The sequence below is a fragment of the Gymnodraco acuticeps genome, unplaced genomic scaffold, assembly GCF_902827175.1.
Source record: "Gymnodraco acuticeps unplaced genomic scaffold, fGymAcu1.1, whole genome shotgun sequence".
In the NCBI taxonomy this organism is placed as follows: domain Eukaryota; kingdom Metazoa; phylum Chordata; class Actinopteri; order Perciformes; family Bathydraconidae; genus Gymnodraco; species Gymnodraco acuticeps.
The window spans coordinates 760,754-774,962 of NW_022991022.1; the positions used below are offsets into that span (position 1 = coordinate 760,754).

A 14,209-nucleotide genomic window follows, 5' to 3' on the forward strand; every position below is an offset into this window, starting at 1 on the left:
ACTATCAACAACATGATCAATTTGGGGTGGTGTACATTTTGTATAAGTTTCCTTCCCTTACATGCAGACATGCTATCGAGTTAAGTATTGGTGGAATCTCTTCCTTAAATTTGGCTATAGCACTAACAGATAGGTTTCTGCTGCAGGAGCTTTTGACTAATGCTTTGTAGTCTCGTAACATTACTTCAAAAGTTACTAAGAAATGGTCGGATAAAGCAGGATTATGCGGTTCGACTAATAGTTGCTCAATTTCAATACCATAAGTCAGAACAAGGTCGAGAGTGTGATTATAGCAGTGGGTTGGTTTATTTACACTCTGACAGAAACCAACAGAATCTAATATAGAGTTAAATGCAACAGTAAGGCTATTTGTATCATCATCAACATGAATATTAAAGTCACCTACGATAATTACTTTATCTGTTTTAAGTACCAAAGTTGATAAAAACTCAGAGAATTCTGATAATAATTCTGAATAAGGACCTGGTGCACGGTACACTGTAACAAATAAGATTGGCTGCAAAGTTTTCCAGGTCGGATGCGTAAGACTAAAAACGAGACTTTCAAAGGAGGTATAATTTAATTTGGTTTAGTATTGATAAGTAAACTTGAGTCAAAGATTGCTGCAACTCCACCTCCTCGGCCCGTGCCTCGGGCAATATGAGTATTGATATGGCTGGGTGGAGTGGCCTCATTTATGCTGACATATTCTTCATGTCTCAACCAAGTTTCAGTGAGACAGCATATATCAATATTATAATCTGATATTAAATCATTTACCAATATTGCTTTAGATGCTAGAGATCTTATGTTTAAGAGACCACATTTAATATTCCTGTTTTGTTGCACTGTAGTAGTTGTTACATTTACTTTTATTAGGTTATTATGTATGACACCTCTATTAGGTTTTACCTTAACTTGTCCTTGGGCAGACACACACACCGCTAATATTGGGTATTTTTATTGGGTTCGGGATTCCTATGGATGACTGCCTAGGAGAGAGCGCAGAGAAGCGTGTAAGACTGCGACTCCGCCTCCTGGTCTCAACTCCAGTTTGTCATGGATTAAGTCCACAAAGCCCTGAAATGTTTGCCGAAATGAGATTTGCACCTTCCAAAGTAGGATGAATGCCGTCTCTCTTAATCAGACCAGGTTTTCCCCAGAAGGCTGTCCAATTATTTACGAAGCCCACATTGTTTGCTGGGCACCACCAAGACAACCAGCGCTGAAATGATGACATGCGGCTCTATACATGTCATCATTGATCAGATTGGGGAGGGGACCAGAGAAGATTACGGTGTCCGACATTGTTTTAGCTAACTATACACCGACTCCACATTAAGTTTGGTGCATTCTGATTGGCGTATACGAACATTCATTACCACCGACGTGAATAACAATCCTACTGTATTTACGTTATTTTTAGCCAGCAGTTTAAGATGCACCTCAACGTCGGCCCCGCTCTGGCACCCCGGAATGCATGTGACTGTGGAGGCTTCGGTCTCTAATTTCACGTGTCTCATAATAGAGCTACCAATAACCAGAGTTGGCTTCTCAGCGGGTGTCTCGCTGAGAGGGGAATATCTGTTAGATACGTGAACGGGTTGGTGGGGACCTGCGGGTTTCGCGTTATGCCCCTTCTGAACAGTCACCCAGTCTCCCTGCTGCTCGGGAGTTGCCGGGGGACGGCTAATAGGAGCTACCTTTTGCCGGTCCGCACCGGCTAACATGGGCTTTACTGTAGCTGAGTTACTTTCTAAGATGCGGAGCCGGGCTTCTATGGCTATGATTCCCGCCTCCAACCTAACAACTATACTACATTTAACACATGTACCGGTACCAGTAAAGGAGGTAGGGAAGTAACCAAACATGAGACAGTTAGAGCAGAAAATAGCACCCGAGGGTGGGGAAAGAGCCATGGCTAGCTATCAAGCTAAAGTAGCTACCGTTAGAAAACCCGAAAAGAGTGTAGGCAACTGTGGAGTTACAGTCGCTAAGAGAAGGAGAGTTGTGAGTGCTTAAGCTATAGTAACGTGTGATTACAACGTCAGGCAGTTGCCGTGATCAAGAGTTTTAAAACGATCGATTAAGTTAAGATAATAAGCTATCAGCAACAGAACAGGCACACGGGATACCCGGAGATGACAACAACCGGAAGTTACAACATGCTTACCGCAATAGTGGTCCGTGTAGAAACTCGATCAGTTCAAACCTTAGATACTATACTTAAATAATCTGTGGAGTCTCAGCTTTAATCGGATATATTGTATGTGCAGTTTCGATAAGTAATAAGGGTATCTTTATTTTGAATTATGTGCTAAAGTGCGTAAGCATTTTTTTTTTTTAAATGAATAAAACCGCACGTCCCTGCGGTGTGAATACCGCGCATGCACATACCGCGGTTATCGCCATGACACGGTATATCGTTCAGCCCTAATACAACTGCAGGAGTATGGATAAAGCGAGATGTGTGCATGCATTTGGAGCAGATTTGGGCAGAATCCAGCAGAGTGGACCGTGCTGTTCATCCTATGTAATCTATATGTAAAGATAAAAGTCTATATATTTAAGATAAAGCTGTGAAACAATCTCTATAATTGGCAGCAAAAATGTAAGTTTATTTTAATTGACATAAAAGGATACATGTTGAGATAGGAAGTTCTAATATCTTAAAAGAAGAGCTTGAATATTAAAAACACAAACTCTTTTGGCTCCTTCCTGTCTTTCTACTTGGTCTTTCTTGGCTTTGTACTGGCTATCTTCTAGCTCTATTCAGGTTTTTGGAGTTTTTTTCTAGCTCTGTCCCTGACCATTATCAGAACCTGAAGGCTCTATACGGGCTATCTTCTGGTTCTTTTTGGGATCCATCCACTATCTCTTGTTTCTGTCCAGTGAATTGCACTTTTGTTACTGGAGCAGGTAAAGCATACAACAGATACTTTCAGCATTATCGGAGCACGAAGTGGAAGCTTGGATGAAACACAGCGGACTTCTAAACAATGAACACCCGCAACTTGGAAGAACTAAAGTTGGGTTTAATGCGTTCTAATATTGCAATGCAAACCCATGATGTAATGACAGTAATTAAGAATAATTGAGTCATTGAATGCTCATTTCAGTAGATTTATTCAAACAAAACATAAACATATTGGACATGGCCTCAAGACTGTAACCTCTTCACATTCTGTTGAAATGGTCAATTACTAGCCATATCTTACACATTGCTGTTTTGAATCATTAATATGTGGATGACAGTTGAACTGGATGATGTAACATGTATGCCATCTGCTGGAAAGAAGACGTATCACACTGTTGGCGTTGTTTAGACAACAAAAACGGAATGAAGCTCTCATTTCATAAACAATATTTGAGTACAGACACCGTCCTGCAGAGAGCACACTACCCAACAGCACGTTATTGGTCTAGCATCACTTTACAACACATTTGCATTAAGACACTAAGACTAGCTGGTCCCTTGTAAAGGTGAGTCCACCTTAAATGAGCAGTCGGCGATCAGCAGGTGAAAGGCATGACACAGGAACTTGGTCCTGAGGAGATGTAACGATTATTAAACAAGAAATAGTCGAGTCAAGGGGTCAAAGAAAATGAAGATTTGTGATTATTAGCGAATCGGTTGCAGGTGGGTGAAATCAGGCTTAGGGAGTTACGTATTACATGTAACGGCATGAGGTCATCAGGATACAAAATAGACGAATGTATTCCCTGACAGTTACAGAAGCAGCTGACGACCAACACACTTATGTCTTTTGAAACGATTATGCCATTTAAATATTTTCTCACAAACATTGCAGCTCTATTTTTCCTCTCCTGTGTGGACTCTAATGTGTGTCTTTAAATTTCCACTGTGTGAAAAAGCTTTCTTACAGACTGAGCAGCTGTGTGCTTTCTCTCCTGTGTGGACTCTCATGTGTGTCTTTTAAATTTCCACTATGTGAAAAAGCTTTCTTACAGACTGAGCAGCTGTGTGCTTTCTCTCCTGTGTGGACTCTCATGTGTTTCTTTAAATCTGCACTCTGTGAAAAAGCTTTCTTACAGACTGAGCAGCTGTGTGCTTTCTCTCCTGTGTGGACTGTCATGTGTTTCTTTAAATCTGCATTCCGTGAAAAAGCTTTCTTACAGACGGAGCAGCTGTGTGCTTTCTCTCCTGTGTGGACTCTCATGTGTTTCTTTAAATCTCCACTCTGTGAAAAGCTTTCTTACAGACTGAGCAGCTGTGTGCTTTCTCTCCTGTGTGGACTCTCATGTGGTTCTTTAAACTATCACTCCGTGAAAAAGCTTTCTTACAGACTGAGCAGCTGTGTGCTTTCTCTCCTGTGTGGACTCTCATGTGTTTCTTTAAATCTCCACAATGTGAAAAAGCTTTCTTACAGACTGAGCAGCTGAATGGTTTCTCTCCTGCATGGACTCTCGTGTGTGCCTTTAAATGCCCACTCTGTGAAAAAGCTTTCTTACAGACTGTGCAGCTGAATGGTTTATTTTCAGCACTAGGTTGTGGATCACTGACAGATTCATGTCTATGTTTCAGTGAGTTTGAGCCTGATGCAGGTTCTCTGGCCTCCTTCCAATCAGCACTGTCTTCAGTGTCAGGTTCAGAAGAGTCTCCAGTGTCGTCCTCAGTCTTTGGTTGTAAACTGCTCTCTGGATCAGAGCTCCTGGCTGGTTCTGGTCCTCGACAGTCATCTCCATCAGCTTCTGTTTCCATGTGTTCAGTTTGTCTTTGATGAGGCTGAGAGGACTGAGGTTTCTCTTTATCATCTTCACTCTTCACAGGGTCAGGAGTGAAAGTGGACTTGGTGATCTCAGCCTCCTCCAGCTCCTGAAGCTGCTCTCCCTCCTGACTGATCCTGAGTTCCTCCTGTTCCTGCTTAATGTGTGGGGGGGGCTCTGGGTCCTCCGGGTCCAGACTGGTGCTCCACTCCTGCTGGTCAGGGAGAAACTCTTCTTTAACCACCACCAGCAGCTGGACATCTGCAGGAAACAGGAAACACACAGTCAGAACAAACTGTTAAGTGTTGGCATTTAAAAATCTAATCACCATTACAATGGGAGACATTTTGCAGCCCTAATTAATGCCTTTGTTTTTATATTTTCAAATTATCTTTCTTAGTCCCACCTATCGTGTATTTGTGTTGGCTCAATTCACCTTATGTAGCCCAGCCCCTTTCCACTTCCAGTTAAAACGTTTTTTTCTTCTGGCGTAGCACTAGCTGCAATGTAAACAATGAATTGTATTTGGGATCGTTCACAGATACACTACGCCTACAGTATAGAATTACAATACTCTGTTACAAATTCAAATCCTGCATTCAAACCTTATTTAAGTAAAAGTATGCAAGTATTAACAGAACATTTGACGGCACCTTCTTATGAAAAGGTAATGATGGTGCAGTAAAATGTTCCCTGTCGGTGTTTAATGTATGATGTTTCTTGATTATTTCTCATGTTGCATTTTACTGCTGGACATGTTCAAAGTTGCGCTTGTATAAATGATTATAGATGAGGGAACCTGCTAAAATATCTCTTCAGCAGCAGCAGTGAGTCGCTGCTTCTTCAACGACAGCAGCATTTGGACTTTACTCATGTTTACTAGATTACCTTTTCCTGCAAGCTCCTTGAAACACACCGTTTCTCTCTCCATCAAACTCTCAATCTGACTGGCGTTGCTAACGTGTTTCCAGCTAGCATGCTAAGCTAGCTCATATAGTCCGAGGTAAACGCTCCAGAAAAAAGAGCACACAGTCCATTCAGAGGTTTATCCAAACACACAGATGATGGATCAGAAGTGCTGGAGCTCACACACACTTTCTCAGGAACACAGAGAGAGAGAGAACCGTAGCGACGAGACGCCGTTACCGAATAAAATGTGGGACGAACAACTGGTGATATCTTCTTCTTCTCTAGTTTTTGGCGGATTGCAAACAACTTAAAAAGGTGCATACCGCCACCTACTGTACATGAGTATGAATCATCACATCATTCCAACTCTTTAACCTATGATCTAAACAAAATTAAATTAAAAATAAATCAATCAATCAATCAATAAAACCATGAAATAAATAAAACAAAATACAAATCTATGTTCTTTCCTGACCTAATGTTAAATATGTTTTCCTACCCCAGTTTCACTCAATAATTTAAACAGTGCCTTTCTGGTAGCTCTTACTCCCTCTCCTTTAGTTCCCAAAACACCAACCACACTCCATTCCCTCTCTGCCTCTAAAACTTTAGCCTTTAATTGTTCTCTTTCCGCTTTATAGATGTCACAATGTAACAAGATATGTTCTACATCTTATTTTACTGTACAGTTCCCACACTTGTTACTGTCACTTTTCCCCATGATATACAGCGTACTATTCAAAGCCGTGTGATTTATTCTGAGTCTAGCCATCATGATTTCCTCCCTTCTGTTTCTTTCTTTATGAATATTAATTATACTTTGTACTTTGTGATAGTCCTTGCCTTTCTGGTCTTTCTCCCACCTTTTCTGCCAGATCTTCATCCCTTTTTTCTTAATGACTGCTTTTCCTTCTCCAAGTTGAACTGGTAATGTTATTTCCTTTTGTAGTGCACATTTTGCTAATTTATCAGCACACTCGTTCCCTTTCACCCCCTCATGTGCAGGCACCCAGCAGAACTGCACATCTATACCGCCTCTGTGCAGTCTTAACAGGCTATGATTCAGTTCTATGAGAATGTCTTCTCTGGCAGTTGTTGTTGATTGTATGCTTTGTAATATGGAAAATGAATCTGTACATATAACCACCCTATCTGGTCTGACCTCTTCAACCCACTGCAATCCTATTATTACAGCAAGCATTTCTGCTGTATACACTGATAATTGATCAGACGCTCTTTTTAAAATAGATATTTTAAAGTCTGGGATGTATATGCCAACTCCAACACACTCTTCCTTGTTCTTAGAACCATCTGTATAAATGTGTAGGAAATTGTAGTAACTTTTGTTCAGATACATACTTGTTTTAATTCCCACTTCATTTATTTGCCACTCTTTTTTCCTTTCTACAATACTCATATCTATTTTATCTTCTGGGGAAAGCCATGGGGGAACACTGCTAAATGGGGTTGCTTTGGCAAACGTGATATTCTCCACTCCATATGCCCTCGTTCTCTCCCTACTCGTCCAGCCAAACCCACGTCCCTGGAATTTTGCATATTCCCAGCAATCCTGTAATATTCTATTTGAAATATTTTCTTCTCCACTTCCTTGTAGTCTGACCCAGTATGACAGAGCAAGTTTCTCTCTTCTGATCTCCAGAGGTGTCTCTCCTGCTTCTATCAGAACTGCATTGATAGGGGATGACTTTATCGCTCCAATACACAGCCGCAATGCTTTATATTGTATTCTATCAATTTTTTTAAAAGCGATGTTTTTGCTGCTGCTCCATACACTATACAACCATTGTCTATTGTGGACCTCATAATTGATCTGTAAATGTCTATTAATGCTTGTTTAGCTGCGCCCCAGTTGCATCCAGCTACAGCTCGCAATAAATGTAATACTTTTTAGCATTTTGTTTCCACTTGATTAATATGCATTTTCCATGTATATTTGCTATCAAACCACAGTCCATTTGAACTCATTCACCTTTGTCATTGGACGATCATATAGTGTTAGCTGTTGGCCATCAATCTTGCGTTTGTTTGTAAATACCATGTAGCATGCATGACTTGCTTTCTGACATTTTGAATCCCCAGTTATATGACCACCTCTCCACTTTTTTAATCGCTCTGGCTATATTCTCCATTACCTATGGGGCATGTCTTCCCCTCATCCAAATAGCCCCATCATCTGCGTATAGAGCCGATTGGATGCATGTGTCTAAGCATGTAAATATCTCATTAATCATGATGTTAAATAATATTGGACTGACTGCACTCCCTTGGGGAATACCATTTTCTATTTAAAAAATAATTGGAAATATCTGCTCCAACCTTTACTCTAAATGTCCTGTCTGTTAAAAAGGCCCTTACCCAATTGTACATTCTCCCTCCAATACCAATTCTACTCAATTTGATCAGTTACCCATCCCTCCACATAGAGTCATACACCTTTTCAATGTCAAAGTACACTATTGCCATTATCTCTTTCATTTTCAATGTTTTTTCCACATCGTTACTCACTCTTACCTATTGTGGACCGCCCTTTACGAAATCCGCTCTGAAAACTACTCAGCAGCCCTTTCTGTTCCAGTACATGTGAGAGCCTACGGACAATGATCTTTTCCTTCCATTTACATAGGTGTGATGTAAGAGCTATTGGTCTATAGTTACTAGGGTTAGCTGTATTGTATCTTTCCCTGGCTTATTGAATGGTAGCACGATTGCTGTTTTCCACACACTTGGCATATCTCCTTCTCTCCAGATTTTATTGAAAAGACTCAGCACCATTTTCATAGTTTCCATAGGTAACTTTCTAAACATAGCATAACATAGCTGGTCTTGTCCTGGGACTGTATATCCTGTACCTTGCAAGGCTATTTTGAGTTCTGACATTGTAAATTCCACATCCAGAGCTGACCTATTATCCTGTCTCTTCTCCTTCACGTTTTCATTCTCTGCTAGTAACTGCTGTTTTTGCTGCCTATGAATATCACTGAGATGCTCCCCACTATGTACTGCTGCAAGTGTCCTTCCTAACATATCTGCCTTCTCTTTATCTGTCACTGCCAGCCTCTCCCCATCAACCAAAGCTGGAATTTTAATGGATTTCCTTTTCTTACTCATCTGCTTAAACATGGACCAGACATCTTCCTAATGTTACTACTCTGCCAATGGTAGAACAACATTCTCTCCATGTTCTTTTTTTTGTATATTTGATTGTCCTTCGAGCAGCTGCGCTTTTCCTTTGAAACTCTAGAACATTATTTTGAGTCATGTTTTTCTTTAATTCTCTAAATGCATTATTTCGCTCTTTAATAGCCCTGCTGCATTCCTCATTCCACCATGGCACCACTTTCTTCCTACCCTTGGTTGTTGTTTTGGGTATACCGTTCTCTGCTGCATTTAGTATATGTTGCGTTATTTGGCTTGTAATGACCTCTATGCTTCCCTCTGATGTTAGCAGGTGTACCGACTCCTCACATCATATCCTACATTTCCCCCAATCAGCTTTAGCAAAGAACCACCTGGTTATTACACCTCCTCAGGGGCGGATCTACCGGGGTGGCATGGGGTGGCAACTGCCACCCTAAACAATAGCCTTGCCACCCCAGCTGCCACCCCAGTTGGCATCTTTGTTTTGAAAGAAAAGTTGTGGCTCATCGGACATTTATGAGAGAAAGTCTCTAATGTCCGAGTGCAAGTGAATGCAGCACAAGATGCACGTCATGTAACCCCTCCCCCGGTCCTGGCGCGAGAGTGGAAATACGATTGGTGGCGAATTCATTTGAATGGGGGACGGCGCAAAACGAGAAGCCTTTCGGACCCAAGCCCTGAAGGAATGAGGTAGTTGCGGTTGTCACTACCCGATCTGCAGCTCTGCCCGATCTGCTGTGCGCATGTGCGAGATGGTCCGCCATATTGGACAACGCCGGACGGCAACCCAAGTAGGACAAAATTGACATCTAGACCGTCTGAACCATTCGCAAGTTTTTACATGTGACAAAATATGCATTGCGCATTCGCGAGTTTTTACATGTGACAAACGGTGATTTGCAGAGTTTTTACATGTGACAAACGGTGATTTGCATTGCATCTGACAGAATGAAGACTTTTGCATCTGACAGAATGAAGACTTTTGTGTTTTATTACAGAATGAAGACTTTTGCATCTGACAGAATGAAGACTTTTGTGTTTTATTATTTGGGGTTAAGACAGAGCCTATCATACTGAATACATATTAGAGCAAATCTCTGTTATCAGTCCTTTTCTTCAGACTATTATTGCTAAATTTGAAAGAGTCCTTACCAGCTTTGGAATTGTGTGTATATATATATATATATATATACACAATTCCATATATATATATATAGCACCTTCTGCCATACAGTGATTGACTTGAACACTGAGAATGTTTTTATGAACTTCAGACATTTTCATATACAAATGTGATCATACACCAACACACATTTTAGAGATATACATTTTTCACACACAACCATTTACTAAATTAAACCATATCCCATCATAATACGAGCAAATAAGAAGGCACAGCAATAAATATATTGTGTGTGTGTGGGTGGGGGGGGGGGGTGTTAAGATCCAGGTCCAATGGGGGCAGAGGGGAGAGGTGGGAGAGAGTTCAGCATCCTACAGGAAATGTCATTTGCATGTAATATTATTTATTCATATGGAATTATATAACTGGAGTTTGTTATCCTTTAATTTTGCATGATTAATTAAAAAAACAGAAACACAAACATAAAAAAGGGGTCATTCAGGAATACAATTATTATATTATAAATAATAATAAAATAATAAATTATATTATAATATTGAATTAAATATGTTTTTGTATAGTATCATTTCATTTAGAAAGGCAATACAAATACAATAGAATACAAATACAATACACAACTTGGGACAGAGCTAAGTAACTGATCAGTTAGTCACAACACAAAATAACAGGAGAATGAGAATTAATTACCTTTTACTGTAAAGTTCGATGACGCACGGCGCATTTGATCTCGCTCATTTTTAGAGAGGTCTGTGTGAAATTCACCTTCAGACATGTATTCTCTCAAATTGTTGTAAAACACTAAAGTCTTCATTCTGTCAGATGCAATGCAAATCACCGTTTGTCACATGTAAAAACTCTGCAAATCACCGTTTGTCACATGTAAAAACTCTGCAAATCACCGTTTGTCACATGTAAAAACTCGTGAATGCGCAATGCATATTTTGTCACATGTAAAAACTTGCGAATGGTTCAGACGGTCTAGATGTCAATTTGGTCCTACTTGGGTTGCCGTCCGGCGTTGTCCAATATGGCGGACCATCTCGCACATGCGCACAGCAGATCGGGCAGAGCTGCAGATCGGGTAGTGACAGCGGTCTACAATGACAGAGAAGAGACTGTCAGTTTGGCTGTACTCAGCATTGAATCAAAACGCACTACAGCTGTTGATCTTAATAAGTTTGTGAGGCGTTTTGCTGAACAAAATAGTAATCGCCGCATTCAGCTGTAATAGACATACCAACTTGATGCTCTGCTCACGGATGAGTCGATGAGAATAACAAACTGTTAAGATGATGACCTTGTATGCGTGTATATATTTTTTTCTTTGAGGGGGTCTGCCCCCAAAAAACAGTTTTAAGTCCTGAGAAAGTAAAATAAGACGGTGTGTAAAACTACACTGCCCAGCCAACAGAAAGTAACCACTTTGATTGAACTAGGCCAGTAGGTAAGGACCTTCCACTGGATAATAACTGCAGCGATGTTTTAGCTGAATACACGTTTTTTAACCCTAACTGATGCAGTTAGTCACTTCTTTAATGTTTGTTCTTTCTGATGTAAAGTCAAGGTTGTAACTGTATATCAATAATGATATAATTACTTGTTTTTCAAATTTGAAGGAGGGTGAGCAAGCATCTTGATGAACATTAACTCCTCCAAAAAATATAGTTTATTCAATAATAAATGAATATGTGAATCATAACAGTTCTTCACTATATCTGTAAAGCGTCTTTGAGCACCTGTAAAAACGCTAACAAATTAAATCTATTATTATTATTTATTAACAGTGATTGACAGCTGATAGGAATAATATGATTGTTAATAGTATCATATTCATTCAGACAAACATCGATGAGACAGTTAATTAATGTACTTATTGCAGCAGTCTGCATAGATTTGGTGCCCCTGCTGGTCTAAGAGTGAAACAAACTCATTCAGTTATTGTTCAGTTAAAATTCATTAAATTACGTCTGCCACCTTATATGTAAGGCTTTACTGATGTGCCACAATAATATCACCTATGTGATTGAGTTAAAATATTAATATTGTGGCTTTCCAAGTTAACATTGATTGTAGGGGTGTAACGGTTCACAAACATTTCGGTTCGGTATACGTACCTCGTTTTTAGGTCACGGTTTGGTTCGTTACGTTTTCGGTACAGCAGAAAAAATTATCACAAAACATTACATATATTTGTTTTAATTATTATTAAACTGTGACTAATGTATTCAAATAAATACAAAATATAGTAAAATAAACATTAAGGTGCAGCATTTCGATGAACTGAAATAATCTGTATTTGAACTGTACTAGTACCTAAGCAGCCAGCTTGACATTAGGACTTGCTTGTCATTGTATTTTCATGTTGTTTAAAGAAAGATTAACTTGTCCACATTGCTTGCTGAAATGGCAGATCTGCTGGCACTAACAATGTCTCCTGCTGTGGAGAACACCCTCTCGCTAGGGACAGTGGTAGCAAATACAGCCAGGTAGCGCTTTGCTAACATGGCAACATAAGGATATTTGGCATTTGTAATAGCTTTGGCTTGGTCTGAACTTTCTGCGAGTGGTGGAGGCTTAAATGCTAGTGGGAGTTGGGTTCGCACTTCAGTCTTTTTTCTTTTGGTACCGGTGATATTCACATTCGGGTGATGCCTTTTCAAATGAGTGTGCAAGTTTGATGTATTGCCAGCCGCGTAACCAATGTTAGTTGAACAATGCCGACAAACAGCTTTGGTTCGGTCCACCTGTCTTTGTCCGTCATCCTTGTAGGTAACTGCAAAACCAAAATGTTCCCAAACCGGAGACTTCAATGATGCTGGAGGATTTTCAGCTCAACTTTATCTGCATTCGCCATTTCGACAGTTCCTCAAATTACTGACTACATTTGAACGCATCCCTGTGACCAGCTCTCATAGTATGCCTCTCGTCCAATGAAATGACTTGGTCGCTCTATGATATATACCTGAGATTACTTCCAGAAAGTTGTTCATGTTCTCAATTTGTTACGTTTAACGCTATATTCGTTCGGTACACACGTGTACCGAACCGAAGGGCCTGTACCGAATAATTTCAGTACGGGTACGTGTACCGTTACACCCCTAATTGATTGATATGATTGCGATTTAAATCAGCATATATTTCTGTCAGGGTATGCCACCCCTCAAAATCTCCTGCCACCCTCTTGCCACCCCATGAATATTTGTCTAGATCCGCCCCTGCACCTCCTTCCTGCATATATACATAGTATTCATTTTAGTAAGCAAACAAATGACATCAGTTATGACATCACTTACCTGTCATAACTTATCTGGGATTTGTAGTCTTTCTAGTTGCGTATTTTTCAGTCTTATATTTCAACAGTTTTACAACAAACTGTGACTTTTTTTACATGGAAATGATTGTTTAAGATTGACAAACATCATATCTGTAATTCATTGCACAATTCAAACGGGATCGAAAGATACGTTTTCTCTCCATTGACTTCAATACATCATTTTCCCGAAATAAGGTCCCATGGGTCGGAAGTAGATGGGCGGGACTTTGCCTCTCTATAACGGTGATCACGGAGCAACTCATCTCCTCATTGGCTGTGATGTTATATCATGTGACTGTGATGTAGTTCCTTTATAACCTAACGCTAGGTTTTCACTTGTGTGAAAGAACAGGTATTGGATGTTCACAACTAAAAAAATAGTGTATAAATACCATAGGTGTAATCGTTATTAGACATTTTAATGAGGAAATGTTACATATTATATATTTTAAATAAATAAACCCACCACTGGGAAAGTTGAGGAATATAAATGTCTCTGTGAACATCACATTGAACTTTTGTGTAACTTATTAGCATTTTTTTTTAAGAGATCTCTGTTTAAAGTGATTGTTGGTTATATAACAAGAGCATTTTCCCTGTTTATCTTCCAGGTCCATGAGGGAATATTGTTAACCATCAGGCAGTAAATGCAGCCCCGTAATCCTGCATTTGGTTCCTTTCCTTCAGTTTCTGTCCCTTGAATCTTTGGAAACAGTCAGAAAAACGGCTACGGAGAACACGAAGAACAGTTTTAAATGATGACTTTTCTGCTTTAATCACCCCGACTGAATTAATCACACGTGACTATTTTTCACTCATGTTCCCGGTAATACCTTCCACTCTGTTATTGCTTAACTTTTATTCATAAAAATAGTCTAAATAAACTGCAGTGAGTAAAATTTCCATGAAGATATTCAGAAAATCAATACCAAGAAGTACATGATGAGGTTTTTCAG

At 39.8% G+C, this 14,209-nt stretch overlaps 1 protein-coding gene across 1 annotated transcript in view; it reads right to left on the reverse strand.

Annotated features, from left to right (window-relative positions):
• The window catches only part of LOC117559514 (zinc finger protein 79-like), a 27,970-nt gene extending 22,056 nt beyond the window's left edge, over window positions 1–5,914 (reverse strand). The window contains exon 1 of the mRNA XM_034236306.1: window positions 5,540–5,914. Coding sequence (XP_034092197.1) covers window positions 5,540–5,659 — 120 coding nt within the window. The 5' untranslated portion in view covers window positions 5,660–5,914. The remainder of the gene's footprint in view (window positions 1–5,539) is intronic.
• Window positions 5,915–14,209: the final 8,295 nt, after the last annotated feature.